The sequence below is a fragment of the Monomorium pharaonis genome, chromosome 3 (genome assembly GCF_013373865.1).
Source record: "Monomorium pharaonis isolate MP-MQ-018 chromosome 3, ASM1337386v2, whole genome shotgun sequence".
NCBI lineage: Eukaryota > Metazoa > Arthropoda > Insecta > Hymenoptera > Formicidae > Monomorium > Monomorium pharaonis.
In genome coordinates, this window is record NC_050469.1 from 15,793,265 (window position 1) to 15,815,162 (window position 21,898).

At 33.0% G+C, this 21,898-nt stretch overlaps 2 protein-coding genes and 1 long non-coding RNA gene across 15 annotated transcripts in view; all 3 read left to right on the forward strand.

The window, feature by feature from the left end:
- Positions 1 to 21,898, forward strand: part of LOC105835035 (high affinity cationic amino acid transporter 1) — a 207,955-nt gene that overhangs the window by 124,049 nt on the left and 62,008 nt on the right. For 9 of the 11 annotated variants that reach the window (XM_036284964.1, XM_036284970.1, XM_036284966.1 and 6 more), the window contains 6 exons: positions 8,438 to 8,566; positions 8,673 to 8,933; positions 9,134 to 9,417; positions 9,619 to 9,856; positions 10,019 to 10,121; positions 10,219 to 10,388. In XM_036284964.1, coding sequence (XP_036140857.1) covers positions 8,438 to 8,566; positions 8,673 to 8,933; positions 9,134 to 9,417; positions 9,619 to 9,856; positions 10,019 to 10,121; positions 10,219 to 10,388 — 1,185 coding nt within the window. Of the gene's footprint in view, positions 1 to 8,437; positions 8,567 to 8,672; positions 8,934 to 9,133; positions 9,418 to 9,618; positions 9,857 to 10,018; positions 10,122 to 10,218; positions 10,389 to 10,503; positions 10,888 to 11,976; positions 14,656 to 21,898 lie in introns of those variants that run through there. The other 2 variants (XM_036284968.1, XM_036284971.1) reach the window with 2 other exon arrangements.
- Positions 774 to 2,700, forward strand: LOC118644965. Of its 3 annotated transcripts, none has more exons than XM_036284973.1 (4): positions 774 to 873; positions 1,342 to 2,201; positions 2,289 to 2,448; positions 2,512 to 2,700. In XM_036284973.1, the coding sequence occupies exons 2-4, from the start codon at positions 2,055 to 2,057 to the stop codon at positions 2,619 to 2,621; spliced, it is 417 nt and encodes a 138-aa protein (XP_036140866.1). In that variant the 5' UTR covers positions 774 to 873; positions 1,342 to 2,054; the 3' UTR covers positions 2,622 to 2,700. The 3 variants fall into 3 exon arrangements, 2 of the variants coding, with proteins under 2 accessions (XP_036140866.1, XP_036140865.1); XR_004962733.1 differs by lacking the exon at positions 774 to 873 and having other exon boundaries at positions 1,335 to 1,601; positions 2,097 to 2,201; XM_036284972.1 differs by lacking the exon at positions 774 to 873 and having other exon boundaries at positions 1,335 to 2,201.
- Positions 18,090 to 20,977, forward strand: LOC114255283. Its single transcript, XR_003626571.2, has 2 exons — positions 18,090 to 20,141; positions 20,464 to 20,977. It is a non-coding gene; the product is annotated as an uncharacterized LOC114255283 (long non-coding RNA).

A 21,898-nucleotide genomic window follows, 5' to 3' on the forward strand; every position in this document is an offset into this window, starting at 1 on the left:
TTGTGTGGCTGTGTTATTTGCTGCTACTCTCTTCCCCCCCCCACACACACACATATACATATATACATATATATACATATATATACATATATATATACATATATACATACATACATACATACATACATACATACATACATACATACATACATACATACATACATACATACATACATACATACATACATACATACATACATACATACATACATACATACATACATACATACCCACACAACACACGGACGTCCTTCGGATATCCTATATGTGTCCTGAAAAGTCCTGTTTATGTCCTCGTATTTCGGATGTCCGCGGGATATCCGAAGTACGTTATCCGGACGTCCCGTTAAATCGCAACTACAACAGGATGTCCGAAAGACGTGTTCCGGATGTCCTAAAATATCGTAGTATAATGTAATATAAATAATTATCGTGAAGATAACAATGCTATAATATAATTTGTATTCTATATCTTAATAATTAATAAAATTTAAATTTTATAAAATTTATACAACGTATATTTTTAATTATTTCAAAATAAGAAAAAATATTGTTTATACATTTTTTATTAATTGTTTAAATATTTTCAACTAATAATGTTACTAGTTAAATATGAAAAACTAAACCTTTTTGTTAATTATAGTTGTATAAAGTTGTTTAAAATAAGGAAATTATTTAAAATATATTATATTAAGTAAAAGTTGAGTGTGTCTGTGATTGGCTATCGCGTTGCAAAGCTCGCCATGCGCGTGCGCGATTGGCGACTCTCGGTAGCTAAGCGAGCGACGTGTGTGAGTGGAGAGACATTCTTACGTGGTGTGTGTGTGTAAAGTTAGCCGGCAGTAGCCAGCAGTTCATCTGCATTTTTGAAAGGTACGTAATCTTTCTTTCTTTAATAAAATATTGTTCTAAATATTACCTGACATAAATCTTTACTTTTATAAAATAATTATATGAAATATATTGATAATTTATTGAAATATAGTCTACTTATAAATTTGAGGTTATTTTCGGTTGTAAAAGTTGCATAGAAAATATTAGGCATTTAAAAGATTAAACAATATAATATCTCATTTTGTATTGATCCCGTATTATTGCCATGCGATAAAAGGGTACTCGTCGTATATTTTACAAGAATTAAGGGGCCTATTCTGTAAACGCTAACGATATCGTTAAGTGTTCTGCGCAGTTCTACGATATAGAAAAACTGCGTAGAACACGTAACGATATCGTTAGTGTTTACAGAATAGTTTATAGTCAAACACTTGTCGATAGACGTAGCAAGAAAATACGAGAAATTGTTTTTTTTTTTTAAGAATTTTTTGTTTTTGTAAACTGCAGAAAGAGGGTCTCAACGCTGAGGAGATATCCGAGCTGCAGCGGGAAATTTATAAAACGAAGCGACGTAGACGATGTTATGTCGCAGCAAAGATTAATCGACGGGAAGGTAATTGAATGTCGAATACAAGTTGCGGAAAGATCCGAAGTTGAAAAAGGTACAAGGTGCGAAAAAGGTACGAGGTACGAAAAAGGTGAACGCACCTTGATATTGGAAATAGAGAAATTAACCTTGATATTGGAAATAGAGGACCTAAAGCTCCGTAAGTACATAGCTGTTTATACATTGAAGTCCGTAGAATTGAATGTTACTGATACGGTTACTTGTATTAATCATTTTGTTTAATTAACGTGTATTTCTTTGCTCGCCGGCTTAAAACGAATTAAATATTGTGGCAAATTAACAGTTTTATACAAAGTATTTAACTTTGCTTCAAGAAACTCTTTGTTAGAGTACTTTTATGGAAATATAAAATTCTTATAAAAATATAACATAAAATATAAGTTATTACTAAAATTATATGAAATAATTATTTTTGAATGTTTTGAATCTTTTTTCGATATTTGAACGTATTTCTTTACTAATTGTAAAAGGATTTATCCCATTTAAAGATATATCGGCCCATACATTATAAATTCTTTATCTACTTCTTGAATGTCATCCTTCTTTGGCCATCTAAACTCATTTAAATTAGCAGATAAAAATTTAATTTTACATGTATTTTTTTCTATACGTAACACTCTTGAACGCGAGACAGGAAGAATTGGAAAACTTTTTACCAGTTTTTCCATTGAAAACGCTAAATGATTGGCATGAATTTGAGACATTATTGTCAAACAACGCTGCTGCGCGTGAACAGCTTGTAAGTATTTATAACACAGTAACGATTCTAAAAATGGTACAAGTAATCGACGATAAAGATTAAATTAAATTTTTTTTATTCTTTCAGGAGAAAATGTTTTCCACTCGTGGGGGAAAAAATGGTGCTGAGCATATTCGACGAATATTACGAGCCGTGTTTTCGCCTTGTGTAGCAACAAAAATATCCTGGCAAGGACTCAAAAAGAATGAAAAGTTCAACGGAACTTTCGTTTCACGTGCATTATTTAGTATGTATATTTAATAGTCGATGACAAAAATTGACGATATAATACTTGAATTCTTGTTCGCAGTTTCTGCAAAGCAGCATTTCAATATTGACGATAGGAATGTGGAGTTAACCATAATTAACTGGTTCCGCCGTTCGTCTGAGAGGATAAAAAACCCAGAAGACAATATCTGAATGTATATTATATACCTACCTGATAAAATAAAACTTAATTGTTTGTTTTTCTTCTCCTTTATATATATATATATATATATATATATATATATATATATATAAAATATGTCAAAGTGAATATGTATATTTTATTTGTGCTCCAACAACTGTCCTCTCATCAAAAGTAATTCACGAAAAATTTGGGTTGATTTATAAATGAAATGTCGAAATATATTAATACTTTATTATTTTTTACTGATCAATAGCTAGCTAATGCTTTCTACGATAAAATTTTTACCAGATAGATGTGAAATTTGAATTACTACATAATTCCGGAACTATGGTAAAAACAGTAATGTTTTTTTTTTTATTTTACTCCAGACATAAATTATAATTTGAAAAAAATTAAAAACAACTTAAATAATTTTTTCTTATATTAATTGTTTTATAATCTCAGAAATAGAATATGAAAAAAAACAATTAAGACGTTACTATATTTTTACCAGAGTTTCAAAGTTATAGTCCAAATTTCTCACATTTATCCGATGAAAACTTCATCGTAGAAAGCTTCGACTATCGACGTATACAAAATTGTCTAATGTTAACATATATAATTTTGCTAAAAAATGCACTGAAGCACTAAAAATTGGCTTGATTCATAAATAAAATGTCGAGATATGTTAAGTTAACTTATATATTAACTTAACATATCTCGACATTTTATTTATGAATCAAGCTAATTTTTAGTTGTTTCAGTGCATTTTTTAGCAAAATTATATATGTCCAAATGATGACCATTTTATGTCCGGTGAGGACATTCTAAGGACGTCCTTTGGATGTCTTTTGGCGAGACATAGGACAACCGTTTTTACGTCCATGGGATGTACACGGGATGTCTATCGGATGTCCTTAGGACCCGTTTCGGATATCCGATTTATGTCGTAATCGTGTCCATGTGTTGTGTGGGTACATACATATATATATATATATATATATATATATATATATATATATATATATAGACGACAGTAACAAAATCACAACACTAGCAAGACTACAATAATAGCTGCAAGATCGAATGATCAGATCTCATGTATTCATATAAATACTAGAATACAAAATAAAAACTTTGATCAATCCAATTAGACATAGACATCAAATTCATTCAATTATTCTTATTTAAATTAGATATACTCACATAAGCTGCATTCAGATAGCGTATTATTAGCAGTATTAGCACTACTGCATCATTCTATCTTTATTATCACTCATTATAGTGCCCAGATTGCGTTCCGTTTGATGCCATAACAGTACATATATATAGTTTATATATATGTATAAAATAGACCACAGTAACAATAGCTGCAAGATCAAATGGTCAGACCTCGCGACTCGCGTATTAAAGACAGCCAATTATATATTATCGCACTATGTATTATTCACAATGTATTTGCGTAAGACGCTTCACAGCGTAGAATTGCTTGAAATAGAAATCACGGAAAATCGCACGGCCGTACGACGTATGATACACTGCGTAGTACGTTACGTATAATACGTATGTTGACAGAATACACAGTACAAGCAGAAGTACTACATGTACAACTATAGACTAACGCTACGTTCCGATATTATTACTAGTTCTGAAAATCTACAGTATACATAACGAAAGCTATGGATTTTCAGTACCGGCAGTAATATCGGAACACCGCCTAAACTTGTGCCTGCCGAGACCGAAGCTGACGACTAGAAGACTGAGGGTGCGGTCCCATGAAGCGGATTATGCGAAAGCGGAACGAGCGGATCACCAATCGCGGGATCATTCTGATAGAACTCTTTCAAAGATTCCTTCGAAACGATCTTGTGATTGGTGATCCGCTATTCCGCTCGTTGCGCTTCCGCATAATCCGCTCCATGGGACCGCATCACCGCACCCTGACGACGATAATCGCCAGCGCCACGTGCCACACCACGGAAAATACGGAAATGGCCACGATGGGAAGGGCGCCAATTCCGGAAATGGCGACGATCGCAGATCGCAGGCGGCAGGCTAAGTATCTGCTGCGCGCGCAACTGACGATAGTCGGTATGCAGTGTGTCCACTCGCGACTCGCGACCGGGCAAGAAAACAAAAAATCTCTGGAATTAACGGACCGTATCGGAAGTTCGATATCCCTGTTCGAATATCGATACAGGCTAATATCGAAAATCAAAAAATCGATACAAAATATCGATATTTGACATCAAAAATATCGATACACAGGTGTATCGATACTGTATCGTCCATCCCTAGATACAGTAACAAACGGACACAGACCAAACGGACACAGTAACAAATGCGCACGGACCAAATGCACACAGACCAAACGGACACAGTAACCAACAAACTTACCACATGGGTTGCGATTTGTCAGAGCACTCCTACCGACGGGGTGCGCGCGCGCGCGCGTGTGTGTGTGTGTGTGTGTGTGCAAAGCATTCTTTGTACCACATGGGTTTGCGCATTTGATCCGTGCGCATTTGATCCGTGCGCATTTGATCCGTGCGCATTTGATCCGTGCGCATTTGGTCCGTGCGCATTTGGTCTGTGCACATTTGGTCTAAGGGCATTTGTTACTGTGTTTGTTTGATCTGTGTCCGTTTGTTACTGTGTCCGTTTCACTCAGCCTACTGTGTCCGTTTATTACTGTGGGCATCTGGGACTCATTCACTTTTAGTCGGCGTTTCTTGGGACATTCGCCGACTTCAAATCGACTTTCGTCTAAAAAAAGTCGACTTTACGTCAAGTCACAGTTACGGTGTAGTCGACTACAAAGGGAGTGGTTTACTTAGACACAGTACAATTGGATACAGTGCAAATGGACACAAAATAATGTACACGTTTCAAATGGACATGGTTCATTTCGACACAGGAATTATGGACACAGTAATTTTGTACACAGGAAAAATAAATTCTGGACAAATTACAATTTGGACACGATAAAAATCTACACCGTGCATTGGACACGTAAAATTTATACACCGCAAACTTGTACACCGAAAAGTTGTACACCGCAAACTTGTACACCGCAAAGTTGTACACCGCAAACTTGTACACCGCAAAGTTGTACACCGCAAAGTTGTACACCGCAAAGTTGTACACCGTGTATATTGTATTGGAAATCTGCTGATACGTATAAACTTTACTTTGTTTGCAATGTACAACATGGGTTAGCGACTTCGACAGAGTGGGTGCGGGAGGAGGCCGAAGGCCCCCTCTTGCACCCTCCCGTGTGATGTGTGTGTGTGTGTGTGTGTGTGTGTGTGTGTGTGTGTGTGTGTGTGTGTGTGTGTGTGTGTGTGTGTGTGTGCAAACCATTCTTTGCACCACATGGGTTTGCGACTTTCCACGCAAAACTTTGCGGTGTACAACTTTGCGGTGTACAAGTTTGAGGTGTACAACTTTGCGGTGTACAAGTTTGTGGTGTACAAGTTTGCGGTGCACAACTTTGCGGTGTATAACTTTGCGGTGTACAAGTCTGCGGTGTATAAATTTTACGTGTCCAATGCACGGTGTAGATTTTTATCGTGTCCAAATTGTAATTTGTCCAGAATTAATTTTTCCTGTGTACAAAATTACTGTGTCCAAAATTCCTGTGTTGAAATGAACCGTGTCTATTTAAAACGTGTACATTATTTTGTGTCCATTTGCACCGTGTCTATTTGCATTGTGTCCAATTGTACTGTGTCTGAGTGAAGGCCACTCGATTACAAGTCGACATAAAATCAATTTTTTGCTCTTAGGGTTAAATTTTGTCAGAAATTGTCACAAAAATACTGCGTCGAGATTATGGCCAAATATAGTCCAGATTATTTAATATATTTGGATAGAATCCATCCAGATTTAGTTTAAGATTTATCCAGAAAATCGGTGTCTATTCTTTATTAAAAATTTTTTAAAACTAGACAAAATATTTAACAATTTAAAACTGCAATTTGTCTAAATTATAAGATTTGTTCAACCTTGATGGGTCAACTTGGCAAAAATTGGACAATACGGACAAATGTATATTTCAAATTTTGGATCGAATAAACAGACTTTGTACATCTAAACATTCAGATACAGTCCATATTTAATATAAAATGTCTAGTATTCCGTTTAAGTTTTGTTAGGAGTTGTAGCAAAAATACTGCGTCAAGATTATAATCAAGTCTAGTCTACATTATTTAATATATTTGGATAAAGTCAATCTAGATTTAGTTATTAGCTTCAAACTTATTTAGAAAATTGATGTTTACTTTATTTAAAAAATTTTTTAAATTAGTTCAAACTTCAATATTTAACATTTTAACCCATTACTTCGCAAGCGGACATTTTATAGTCGATTGGTTTTCGGCTCAGAAAAGTGATGAGATCACATGAAAACTTAAAACAAAATATGCTCTTCTACGTAAAAAGAGTTGCTCTTTCAGATTCCGGGGTCAAAATTTCAAAATTTTCTATTGGAAATTAAATATGGCGGCTCAAAGTTGATATAAATTTTTTCGTCGACTATTGACTTTTTATAGTAGAAAACTTCGAAAAATTTTGTCCATGACTGTTGTAAACGATTGAAGTGATGGAGTTTGCCTCTTTAAAGTATAAACTATGGTTATTAATTGATTTTTTTAAGTAGCAAGAGGGACCTTTGGTCCTTCCTCCCGCACCCACCCCGTCCAAGTCGCTATCCCATGTGCATTGTACTGGAAATTATGTAAAACATACGTGGCCGTTCCGAACGTGGCCATTCCGAACGTGGCCATTTCGGACGTGGCCGTTTCGGACGTGGTCGTTTCGAACTTGAGCAAATTAAACTCTGTGCAATATTTTTCGTGGCCATTCCGAACGTGGCCGTTTCAAACGTGGGTAAACTGAATCACGTGCAATATTTCTTTCCCGTGGCTATTTTGAACGTGGTCAAATTTACGCGTGGCCATTTCGAACGTAGCCACTTCGAACGCTCCCGATATTACTGCCAGTACTGAAAATTTATATTAGTATACGTATATTAGTACGGAATTTATGGATTTTCAGTACTGTTATTGCAATCTAATCTTTTTTTAATTTAAATTCAATTTTTTACGTGTTATTACCATCTGACATAATTTTAACTAGTTTTTCTGCTTTCTCATTTAAGAACTATAAGAAATATCTATTTTTTAATTTTTCTTGAACAGAGCAAAAGCAAATCTTTTCATATGTTCCACATATTATTTTACGTATATAAAAATCAGAAAAAAACTGTAAATTTGTGTTTATATAAATATAGTTTAACTACATATGTTGTTTATCTTTCTGACAATATTTATTAAATTAATCTGTAATAAGTATATAGTATATTCTGAAAGATCAAGTATTCATGGATCACAAAGTATTGGTTCACACGGGATCTTCGAAGTTAAACAATTGCAGGTGGCTGACAAAAGTATAGGTGACTGTTTTTCCGATTGCAGAAGTTAAACAATGCTATAATAAATGTAACTATGGCTTGGGTGACTGCATATACAAGATTAATGCAAACATTAAGCACTGGATACGGAAATAGTCCAAATTTTTTCAATTCTTAAAATTAGATTTGGTATCCTGGAATAAATTAGACAAGTCTCAGACTTACTAAACAGTGTTTTTCGATAGTGTAGACGATATTTAAACAATATGTAGACAGATATTTGACTAAAAAAGGTTTAAAAATGAAACTAGTGGATGTGTTCTAACGTCCAAAACACATCTAAATCAAGTTCAATATAAGCCCAATTTCTGTCTACATTTAGTAAAATTGGTTCGCCAGGGTATAATTATTTGCTGCTTGTTATACTCGTAGGTATGTGTTATGCGGAATTCGCAGCAAGAGTGCCCAAAGCTGGATCAGCGTACGTTTATAGTTACGTAACGATAGGAGAATTCATCGCCTTCGTTATAGGATGGAATTTAATTCTAGAATATGTGATCGGTGAGCACGCGAGAAATGAATAGAAAGCGAGAAAAGCTTATCAGATTTTATAGATAGCGTTTATATATATATATATATATATGTATACAAACACATTTATTTACAGGTACAGCGAGCGTCGCTCGAGGTCTCAGCAATTTTATCGATGCATTGATAGGAAACGTTATGGGTAACGCTCTACGCTCCCTTATGCCTATAAACATTTCTTTTCTCTCAGAATATCCAGATTTCTTTGCTTTCGCGATGGTTATGTTGCTTATGGTACTACTTTGTGTGGGAGTGAAAGAATCTTCTATTTTAAACAATGTGTTTACCGTGATAAACTTGATAACTATCGCAATCGTCATCATTGCAGGGTCAATAAAAGGTAAGATGGCCGGTAAGTTAAGATGATACAATTATATCTGTCTTTGAAGAACTTGAGATAGTTCACAGTTAGAGGGAAGGAGAGGGGTGAGGGAAAGGGTGGAGAAAAAGTTTACGGATTCTTGTTAGATTAAACTTGATGGTACAAGATATAGAGGAATGTATATTGTCTTGGAGAGAGTAATTGAAATACTTTTCTAGCGAATCCGTCAAATTGGTCGATTGCACCCAAGGATATTCCAAATTTCGTGAAAAACGGTGGTGCCGGTGGGTTCATGCCATTCGGCGTGAGTGGAGCGATGATTGGAGCGGCCAAATGTTTTTACGGGTTCGTGGGATTCGACACGGTCGCTACCACTGGCGAGGAAGCGAAAAATCCTCAACGTGACATTCCTCTAGCGATCGTCTTGTCTCTCATTGTTATATTCATAGCATACTTTGGTGTCTCCACAGTTCTAACAATGATGTTGCCTTATTATGCTCAGGTAAGAGAGAGAGAGAGAAAGAGAGAGAGAGAGAGAGAGAGAGAGAGAGAGAGAGAGAGAGAGAGAGAGAGAGAGAGAGAGAGAGAGCGAGAGAGAGAAAGACTTGCTAAATTAAAGTAATTAAGCTTGCTAAACAAGCATGCAAGATACGCGGCGAGATCTAAATCTGTGAACAGGTCTCAAGTAAGAATTGATCTTTAGAACGCGGACGCGCCATTTCCGTATGCGTTTGACAAGATTGGCTGGCCTGTTGTCAAATGGATCGTCAATATAGGCGCGATATTCGCGCTCTGCACCAGTCTCTTGGGCGCTATGTTCCCCTTACCGCGCGTACTATACGCCATGGCTAGCGATGGCATAATATTCAAGACCTTCTCTACGGTACATCCCAAAACTATGACGCCTGTTTATGGCACAGTGCTCTCTGGTTTACTTATAGGTACTTATTGCTAAATTTATTTTATCTTAAATTTATTTTATTGATCTCGAGATGTGTAGCAATTTCAAGCAATATACACACGTAACGAACATCAATCGAGGCACATTTAACATTTATTAACATTCAATTTATTAACTTTAATCAACACCACCTTCACTTTAGGTCTCATGACACTCGTCTTCAATCTGCAACAATTGATCGATATGATGTCTATCGGGACTCTACTCGCATATACTATTGTAGCAATATGCGTCTTGATATTAAGGTATTGCGGTTTGTTTATAAACACTTTGAATAAAATTAAAAAAATTAAGAATTTATTCTGTATTGATAAACATGTATACATTTTTATCATCATTTAGATATCAAAAAGAAGAAAACCCTAGTGTCACTTACGTTCCTACGATACCATCAACAAGCAGTTGCCAATTTATACCTCTAAATTTATTAAAGGAATTATTCAATTTGAATAATCGGAAAGAACCAACGAAACTTTCCAGCAGAATCGCAAATATTGGCATTGTCTTACTCTGTAAGTTTGTACAGATATTAAAATAAAATATTAACTTATGAATATAAATATATTCATATAAATAAACGGAAATGATTTAAATAATTATAATTCCGAGTTATATATATATATATAGGGCATTCTTTGTCAAGCGGGCCACCCGCCGTTCCAAAATTGTATTTGACGTAGAAGAACCATCTTGCACACAAATTTAGTTACAGGCAAGAACTATCGAAAGCCATGTACGCTTTTGAAAAATTCAAAATGGCGGAGCCAATATGGCGGATATAAGAGTGCAAAATGTAAAACAGTTTATAGATTTACTTCAATTCTGTTTTCTAAGAGTTTTCGAGAATGCTAATTACAAAACTGCTGTCAAATTTTGGAAATTCAAAATGGCTGATCCAATATGGCGGACCTAAAAGTGCAAAATGTAAAATAATTTATAGATTTACTTCAATTCTGTTTTATAACGGTTTTCGAGGATGCTAATTACAAAACTGCTATCAAATCTTAGAAATTAAAAATAACTGATTCAATATTTCAGACAGCACACGGATATCCTAACGACATCCATAAGACGTCCTTTACGGATATTGAGGATATTCATAGGCCATCCGTTTTACATCCTTCGGACGTTCTATGGACGTCCTATGGACGTAATAAAAAACGGCATTCAAAATTAAATTTTACATTAAATAAAAGGGTAAAAACTATAAAAGAATAAAATATATAAATATAAATATTTATTTAAGAAATTATATTATTTTTTTGATAAATTATACATTAAAGAGTTTTGATTAAATAAGTATCATACAATTAATATTAATTAAACAATCAGCTTAAAGTATTTTGTAATTATCACACACATATATATAGTGTGTATCCATTGTTTGACTACCGTGGAACGAATATTCTTTATATTGCAGACAATGACTGCAGCATGCGAGTGATCTCGTTTAGGCAACAAATAATTGTGACTCGTCAACTATAACAGAAATTAAATTTTATGTTTATACACACACACACACACACGCGTGCGCGCGCGTGTGTGTGTTGACGTAGTTGATGGGTCACAATCATTTGTTGCCTAGACGAGATCACTCGCATGCTGCAGTCATTGTCTGCAATATAAAGAATATTCGTTCGACGGTAGTCGTTAAACAATGGATACACACTATATATATGTGTGTGTGTGATAATTACAAAATACTTTAAGCTGATTGTTTAATTAATATTATACGTATGATACTTATTTAATTAAAATTGTTTTATGTATAATTTATCGAAAAAATAATATAATTTCTTGAATAAATATTTATATTTATATATTTTATTCTGTTTTTACCCTTTTATTTAATGTAAAATTTAATTTTAAATGCCGCTTTTTATCACGTCCTTAGGACGTCCATCGGACATATTTTAGGGATAAAACATGTCCACCAATTTCATAAACCAATATCCCATGGACGTCCATAGAATGTTCAAAGGATGTAAAACGGATAGCCTGTGAATATCCTAAATATCCGTAAAGGACGTCTTATGGATGTCGTTAGGATATCCGTGTGCTGTCTGGGTATTGATTTTAAACGGCCATATTGCTTTTTAGTTCACTTGTGCATGCAGATTGTGTTGGCGGAGCGAGTACAAATAAGGATAGCATATAGACATACAAGGTGGTCCATTTTAGGATATCCCTTCAGTGTCCACAAATGTATATTTTATGGATATCTTCATAAGGTCCATGAACATCAGGACAAAAAATAGACATCAAACGGATATCCATCGGATATCCTGTGCTGTCTGGGATGGCGGACCTAAAAGTGCAAAATGTAAAATAGTTTATAGATTTACTTCAATTCTGTTTTCTAAGAGTTTTCGAGGATGCTAATTACGAAACTGCTGTCAAATTTTGAAAATTAAAAATAGCTGATCCAATATAGCGGACCTAAAAGTGCAAAATGTAAAATAGTTTATAGATTTACTTCAATTCTGTTTTCTAAGGGTTTTCGAAGATGCTAATTACGAAACTACTGCCAAATTTTGGAAATTAAAAATGGCTGATTCAATATGGCGGACCTAAAAATGCAAAATGTAAAATAGTTTATAAATTACTTTAATTCTGTTTTCTAAGGGTTTCCGAGGGTGCTAATTACAAAACTGCTGTCAATTTTAGAAATTAAAAATGGCTGATTCAATATGGCGGATCTAAAAGTGTAAAATGTAGAATCCCAGTAAACATTGATGCGTAACATTTATGTGATTATTATGGAACAATGTTCCACTTTTCTCGTAATAGTTACGTCATTTTCCAGTTATAATTTGGTCAAAATGTCAGCATATTTTGATTTTATTTCGCGCAACAAAATCGGTAAAAGAGAGAAACATACACATAATGGTTTCGTATAAAATAACGTTACCTTTACGTATAAGATGACGTCACATTTACGTATAAAATAACGTTACTTTTACGTATAAAATGACGTCACTTTTACGTATAAATTAACGTAAAATGCACGTATAAAATTACGTACCAAAGAGATTCTTCTTGTGACTATTATGTCGTTTTTACTTTATTTTTCTTAAAAAGGATTCGTTACCGAAGCTAAAATTTAGCCATGACAGCTAAGATGTGTCTTTAAGACGTAATAAAAAATACATATGTCCCGAAAACTCACTACGATAGCATAGGTTGATCCGGTTTCTGTCACCGTGAGTGGTCTGCTTATGTAGCCTTTTGGAGTGTAAATTGCATTAGGAGAAAAGTGCCGCGTGCGTCGCCTAGCGGCAAACTACATACTTTCCACGAACTACATACTTTTTAAATTTATATAATATAGAATAAGTTCTAATCGGCTGAAATTGTAAATAGAATTTACCTGGTTCAAGTAGAATATATGTTATTGATTTCAATAGATTGCGTATATACTAACTACAAAACTATTTTATTAAATGCAGTACGTAAACTAAAAAGATATAATAATTACAAGAGGCTATAATCAAAATTTCCGCATAATTGTAAATTATTTATTATTTAACAAATTATTATTTTTATTTTTATTTAATAAAATGATATTTCTTCTTATGCTTAGTAAATAATTAATAAGTAATAATAGTAACAGAGTTAAATCGCTTTTTGAGAAATGAAATGGCACGGCCATTTGGTCGGCGGATAACGTTCATCCGACAGAAGAACCATAGAGCCTTCATAATATATGCATAATATATGCATCATATCTGGAGCCGGTATTCATAATAGTCGATTCTTATATTTAAGATCGTTTTAAGTTTTATTACCCAGGTAGCACGAGTACAGATACAACTGGTATGCGAATAATATTTGACAATTCTTCGTGCATAGAAAGACGCTATGTATTTTTCGCTACATTTGGGTTCTACAAAATTACTTTAATTTTTGCACGATGAATTCATCAACAAATGTCTGCCAAAAGCATTTTACATGCGTCCTAGTAGGATGCATGTATGCATCCTACATGTAGGAATGTTTTTGGCAGGCATCTAGAGTAACATTTAATCTTTTATTGTTGATTACGACTTGCTAGCATTGGGAAACGTAGGGAGAGTAATTGTAGCGAGATAGGTTGGAAAATCTACAATTACTCTCCCTATGTTTCCCAATACTAGCAAGTCGTAATCTATAATAGAACATTAAATGTTACTCTAGATGCCTGCCAAAAACATTCCTACATGCATCTTACTAGGACGCATGTAGAATGCTTTTGGCAGACATTTGTTGATGAATTCATCGTGCAAGAATTAAAGTAATGTTGTAGAACACAAATGTAGCGAAAAATAGATTGCGTCTTCCTATGCATGAAGAATTGTCAAATATTATTCGCATACCAGTTGTATCTGTCTACTCGTGCTACCTGGGTTATCTTAATATGTCATCAATCAATCACGGAATCGTATTAGCATCTTAAAACATTTACTTAAGACGGTTTTGAAATTCGAATGTGAATATGGAAACTGTGTATAAGTTGATAAATAGTTCCCCACAAAAAAAGGAAACTGTAGTGTGTCTCTTAATTTTTTTTAAACATTACAAAAATATATATATAGGACGTTCCATGCCAACTTATAATATGTTGTATTATAAAATACAAGTGATGTGTATTTTTATGTATTAACAGGTTCCATGCCAGACGTTTCAAAAATTTTATGTGATTAGTCCTTTATTACATTACATGGGAATATTGTAGTGGTAAATAAATTAATGTGTTCTATAATAATTACGAAACTAAAAAATGATTGTTATAAAAAAAGACCAAATGTATAAAATGCAATGCAAAATAAAGCAAATATTATTTTTAATAAAAATTTATTTAATATTAAAATTTAATATAAAAATATATTTTTTAATTTTATAGCCAGAATGTCAAATGACCTGAATGGAAAGTCCAGAATGGATTACAGTGATTCACGTGGCACGGAAGGTGTTAAAGATATATGATGTCGTAATAACATTATCACATTTATGCTACATTAACAAAACTTTTATGTTAAGCTCATTGAAGTCATCAAAATTACGTAATTGTTATGTATTAAACATGATGGCGCAATAACATTACAATAGTGACATCACATTTACGAAACATTAACATTTGACTTATTGACGTCAACAAAATTATGTAAATGTTATGTAACTATGCAACGAAATAGTGACAACACAGACATACGTAACAGTTATAGTCTCGTTACGTCAATGACATACTTGCCACATTATTAGTTCGTTGTGCTGGTCTGTAATATTTATGTGCAATACGTTTTATAAATGTTCCGTAAATGCTCACAGCGGTTCATTGGGTTAGTTTACACAATTACTTAAATCTTGTTTACTTGAGAAACAGTGTAGTGTAAGATATAAGTCAAATGTCGCGTCTGGAATATGTCAGAAGAGAGATCGCTTGATTACACGCGAAAAGACGATCAAGCAGTAGCGTCACTTCTAAACAAATGAATATCTCGCGCGTCTCCGTCACGGACATAGGAATGTAGGGATACAGCTTATCTCGCGGGGTAGAAGCCATGAGGGGCAAGACGAAGTATCCTAGAACCCTCACTAGCTACGCACTCTTTCGGTGAAGAGAGGAATATTATCAACTGTATTCATATGATAAGTGTTGTTACGTGTTAATTTTACAAACATATTATTAGTTTATTCATAAGATTTTATGTTTTTGCGAATAATTATTCCCTACCTTATACTGTATCTCTACACTGTATCTCTACATTTCTATAACTTAGTTTACACCGAGCACTTGGTACGCGTATCAAGTACTATATCCATATCAAATCGCTTGATTCGCTCGGTATAAACGCTCGCGGATTACTTCAGTGCGCTCTGGTCTGATACTTCTCAATCGCGAGTATCAGACCAAGTTGATACGCGTATCAAAAGATGTCAACGCGCTGTAAACGCTTGATTCGATTCGAATTGGATCAAGTGTATACCGTCGCTGATGGCTGTTAGATTGAGGTTGAAAGTTAAAATTTTTAGTTAAAATAAAAGTTTTTGGACAGTAAAAATGTCGCGTAAAAAAGATATAAATTGGATAGATGGTGAAACACGAATGTTTCTACTAGTTACCCAGATAACAAAATGTCTGTACAGTGACTGCATAGTGCTTGCACGCGCGCTTAATAATCGTCAGTGTGACTGCACAGCAACATGCAGATGCGTCCTCCTTTGAGACTCATATCGCTTGCACACGTGAGTGCCGCACGCGTGCGGGCGATAGGAGCCTCATGAGAGTGTTCTAACTGAGACTCATATCGCTCGCATACATGCGGCACTCACGCGTGCAAGCAATATGAGCTTTGAGTGTTAAATAATAAAATAATAAAAATAATAAACATTTTTCGAACGAGCGAGCGAAAGAGAGAGAGAGGGGCGGGGGGGGGGGGGAGAGAGAGAGAGAGAGAGAGAGAGAGATCGTTAAATTTAATCATTGCGTTATTTTGTCCTGAATATTCACCTAATGTAAAATATTTTCTTACAGACTTATTGGAAAATAAGAATAATGTGAACGATATTTTAATCCAATGATATCTTTAATAAGACAAAACGGGAAATAGCTGAGTTAAAAATCAAATTATTTTTCTACTATGTATTAAATTGAATTAAATTATATATTGAATATATATTACTTTGTGTTAAGAACAAAAAAGAAATACAAAATAAAGATAAATATAATACTTATTTACAGGTACGTAACTAACAAGGGAACGGTCGGAGCTATCCCTTACCGACTTTGATGGGCATTGGATATGTTGTAGAGCATCAAAAAAATTCAGAAACCCGTATTTTTTTATCGGCTTATCTCGAGGTTTAGAGGTTGTTTTAACGCCTATAAAAAAACGTATTTTTTCATTTTTAATAAATATCTTCTAAAATATGAGGTATATGAAAAAATGTTTTATACAAAAGTTTTATAGTATTTTATACTCTTTGCAATGATGTATGTATTCAATTTTTTAAAAAATGTCAAATTTTCATTTTTGTTTCTTTTTCTAGGGGTTAAAACAACCCTTAAAACTCGAGATAAGCTGATAAAAAATACGGGTTTTTTTCTTTTTTGATGCTCTACAACATATGCGAGGCCAACAAAATCGGTGAGGAACAGCCCCGACCGTTTTTTTATTGTAACACAGATTGTTGTAGTACAGATAAACAAAATAATTTCAAGAAATTATAAAGTTAATTATTGAAAATGTGAAATATCTTAATCTCTTTAAACTTAGATTATTTTATATGTATATAAAATCAAAAGATTGTAAAATGTAAAAAATGTCAAAATTAACAAAGTTCAATATTTCTTGAAAGCTTTACAAATTCACACACTTTACAAATTTTCTGAAAATATTAAACTTTAAGAAACTTTTAACATTATAACCATTTTGAAAATGTTTACGTTTTATATTTTATTGAGATTTTACACACCAGCTAAATATTAATTTGGAACATTTTTGAAATTTTTTATTATTTTTATTTTTTTTGTATTTTTATTCTAATTACATTTTATGAATAATTTTAATTTTAATTTTATTTTAATTAGTTCTTGTAATTTCAGGATAAATATGTTTCAATTATTTACACGCAATATATGTCGCTTTGAAAATTTTTTGCAATAGTCAAAAGGAACTTATTATTTTTTTCCTAATTTTTTGTCAATTTAGCAACGTTCTTTTTCGACTGTAAAAAATTTTCAAAGCGATGATACGTATATACTGACTCAATAATTGAAATATGAATATTCTAAAACTAAGAAAACTAATTAAAATTAAATTACAATAAAAATTATTAATCAAATGTAATTTTGTAAAATTAAAATGCATAATAAAGAAAAAAATTATAAAAATCCCAAGTGTTCAAAATGTTCATTTTACACACACACACACACACACACACACGCACACACGCACGCACGCACGCACGCACACACACACACACCGTGCGCGCGCATATGTATGTATAGTATAAATAAATAAATATGAATGTAATAAATATCTAAATATAAATATTGTCAGCTAAATTAGAAAATCTTAGAACTTTATCGGACATCCGATTGAATTATGAGATTTTCTAATTTAGCCAACGATTTATTAATATTATTAAAATATATATATATATATCGTTGGCTAAATTGCTTTTATATAAAGTTTATATATATATTATATATATGTAAAAAAATGTATATAAACTTTATATAAAAGCAAGCCCTATATATCGATCATATATGGCTGTTCAGTGCCATTTTCTACCCCGTCACGTAATAAACACAACGTCATTGCGTTGTTGCATACACGTGTGAATATCACACTGTGCGGATGACATGAGTCCGTACGAATAATGTTTTCATTCGTACTGTGATAAATACAATCATACATAAAGAAATACAATCGTACAGTGAAATCTTTTTTCAATCATATACCTTCTCATGCATGATTGCATTGTGCCACTTTTCACGCACCACACGTGTCGCCATCACATCGTGAGGGCAATATAATTGTGGTATTGCACGCACGTGTAATAATCACACCGTGAGGGTGACGTGAGCCCTCACAATTTGTTATCTGGGTACGGAAAATCGTATTTTAAATATAATAGATGGAAAGAAACATCGGCATGGATGTTTCTTTCCATGCCGATGGAAATCTTCCGAATGCTGGTACCTGAAATGCAGGAAAAAAGTTATGAAAAAACAGCCGAGCAAATAAAATTGAAATTTTAAAAAATTTGAGAGTAGCATATTTCAAATGTAAAAGAAATAACAATGTCAGTGGTGCTGCTCCCTCGACATGTCCATTCTACAACGAGTTAGATATATTATATGAAGACAGACCAAGTCATAGCTAGCAGCAGTAATAATCAAGTAGGAATAGACACCGCTGAAATAAATGAGGAAGAAGGTAATATATATTCATTTAATGCAATTATATATATATATATATATATATATATATGTATATAGTTAAGTATAAAAATACAAATTGGTACCATCAATTATTTGACCTAATGTTATTATTTATTTGATTTTAGTTAATGACAAGAATGATTCAACAAGATGTACAACTGCTGAAGAGACTGATGAAATATTAGGAAAGGAAAATGAAGTACTACCGCCAGCCAAAAAACAGAAACGAATAAAAACTTCTGGTATAAATAAAATGCCAGATAACACGTGGACGTCCATAGGATGTCCAATGGATGTCCACATCTGGACATTCGGACATCCATAGGATGTCCAATTACCGTGCGTCGGATATCCTATGGATGTCCATGGGATGTCCATTATGCACAACTTTGGACACCTCTGGGACATTCAATGCAGTGCATAACGGACATCCCATGGACGTCCATATAACGGACCATTTTTTGACAATTGTGTACCTATAATTTGGACAGGATTTATAATAATAAAGTAATTAAAAACAATTAATTTTTGTTATACTTATTTTATTTATTTATATTGTTATATTTATATATTTATATAAACCTATATTTTACTGTATTAATATTTTTTTTATAATTTTATATATATATTATATCGTATGTTTTTTAGAGTTTATAAAGTTTGTAATTTATATAAAATCATAAAATTAAAGTTCAAACGTGGACAAAAATTGGATGTCCATAAGATGTCCGAAAAAGGATATCCATTTAATATACAACAACGGACGTCCATTAAATGTCCATTTTGCGTCCACGGACGTTCGGACGCAAATTGGACTTAAACTGGATGTCCATAAGATATCCTGTGCTATCTGGGTTTATTATTACAGCTTTATTAAGTATTTCTTTTTGAGAGATTACATCACGATTGGCAATCACGCACTACGCTATTAGTCCCTATTTTGAAGATTTATAAGAATACCAATGATATAAGGCTAGAGGATATGTAATTACTAATTTACATTGTACATACGTATTATAGTATAAAAATTTTATATTTAAGAAGAAAAAGTTATGAAGTAATGCTGCAGAGTTGTATTGACAAGTGATTGGAAAACCAAAAAGAATTACTCAACAGCATTACTAATAGACAGATGGAACTCCAAAAACCAATGATCCATGACGAGATGATAGAGCAGAGAAAATGGGAAGAAGAGGAGTTAGAAAGGGAACGAAAATTTTAAAGTCAGCAAACAGGCTTGATTCTGGTTGCATTTACTAACAGTATGCAGAGTATCAGACCTCAAATATCTGCTCGTTTTACACAAAGCACCATGAAGCCGCTGAAACTTATTCCGGTAAGTTTATTTATTAATTTTATTTTGATTACAAATATTTTATTTATTATATTATTAAATATTAATTAATTATTAATTATATTAATAAATAAATAATTTATAATTAAAATAATAAATAATTTGCTATTTAAATACTTACTATAAAGAGTTTTTTATAAAAAGAATTACTCAAAAAAAGATCATATGAATATGTAAACTTATTCAAAAGTCATTAAAAAGAAAAGCCACTACTTATTTAATAAGAGTTTTGATTTCACTGAATCAAAATTAATGAGATAGTTTGATGTCGATAAAAATTAAATTTAAAATGTTTTTTTTACAGTTAAATTATACAGAACCTCCTTCCACCTTTGCAATCATTCAATCTCCTACTAAAGAAGGCAAGGAACCAAAGAAAATACAAAACTTTTATTATGAAACATAATAACCAAATTTAAATAATATAAAACTTTGTTTGCAGTTCTAAATTTAAAATATATTACAGATTATTTTTAGCTAGAAGTTATAATGCCGTATTCATAAAATGTTAATTTTGTTTAAAAAGTACCTTTATTGCTATGTTAATTTTGTTCAAAAAGTTGCTTTATTATAATTTACTTTTTTATTAAGTTATAGGTACAAGATAAATTAAAAATTATAAGTTGTTTATTAACTTATAGTTTCTAAAGTTACTTTGTTTTTCTATTGATCTCAAAATGCGATATTACTTATGATAATTACTATGACTGTGAATTAGTGGTAGGTTTATGAGACGAATTTCGAATGTTTTCTAATGAAACATATGATGTACTGTACACATATAAAAGCTGTAATGTTATATACAAAAGATGTACAAATTAAAAAAGTAAAAGATATAAAAAGAAGTCAAAATTATATTATTTTATTCAAATATACACATGGAATAATATTGATATCCACTGCTACCCACTATCGAATGAGAGCTTTCCGCAAAGGATAATTGGCTGCCAAATATTGTTTTAAGTGGTTTCTCACTGCTGTACCAGATACGCAATCTTTATCACAATTTTGTACGGTTATTGGTTGAGGAAACAATTGATTACTATTAGACACTTCGTCTAACCATTCAGTAAAAAAGTCACAAAAAAATTTTTTTGTGACTTTCTACAAAATTGTGCAACGTGCAACAAGCAAGAACAATTTGTGGACAAAATGTATAAGCACAATCCATTTTTTTGCATAAAATTCTCCATCTAGCTTTTAACCGACCAAATGTCATTTCCACGGAAACTCGTGCAGAATTCAAATATACATTAAAAGACTCTTCTGCTAATAACGTGCCTGAATAGCCTTTGATGAGCCACGGTAACATAGGATAAGCCGAGTCACCTACAATCATGTGCGGTATATCCATACCATCGATGTTTTTAGATGTAAAATTCATGTAATATTATATTAGTATTACATATAAAAATACAATCAAACTTTTGTATGATGACTTACGTCGAACAAAAGAATTAAACCTGAGAAATAAGGGAGCGTCCCAAATGCGCACAGTAATAAACGGACACAGCAGGCTGAATGAAACGGACACAATAACAAACGGACACAGACCAAACGGACACAGTAATAAACGGACACAGTAATAAACGGACACAGTAATAAACGGACACAATAACAAACGGACACAGATCAAATGCGCACACTGCACATGCGCACGGACCAAATGCAATTCATGTACATTGCAAGCAGAGTAAAGTCCACATAGATTAGCGACTTGGACGGGGTGGGTGTGGGAG

Coding starts and splice junctions, on each gene's coding strand:
- LOC118644965 (XM_036284973.1), top strand. CDS start 2,055: ATGTATTTTTTTCTATACGTAACACTCTTGAACGCGAGACAGGAAGAA. Junction 2,202..2,288: donor CTGCTGCGCGTGAACAGCTT/GTAAGTATTTAT, acceptor TTATTCTTTCAG/GAGAAAATGTTTTCCACTCG. Junction 2,449..2,511: donor CGTTTCACGTGCATTATTTA/GTATGTATATTT, acceptor TCTTGTTCGCAG/TTTCTGCAAAGCAGCATTTC.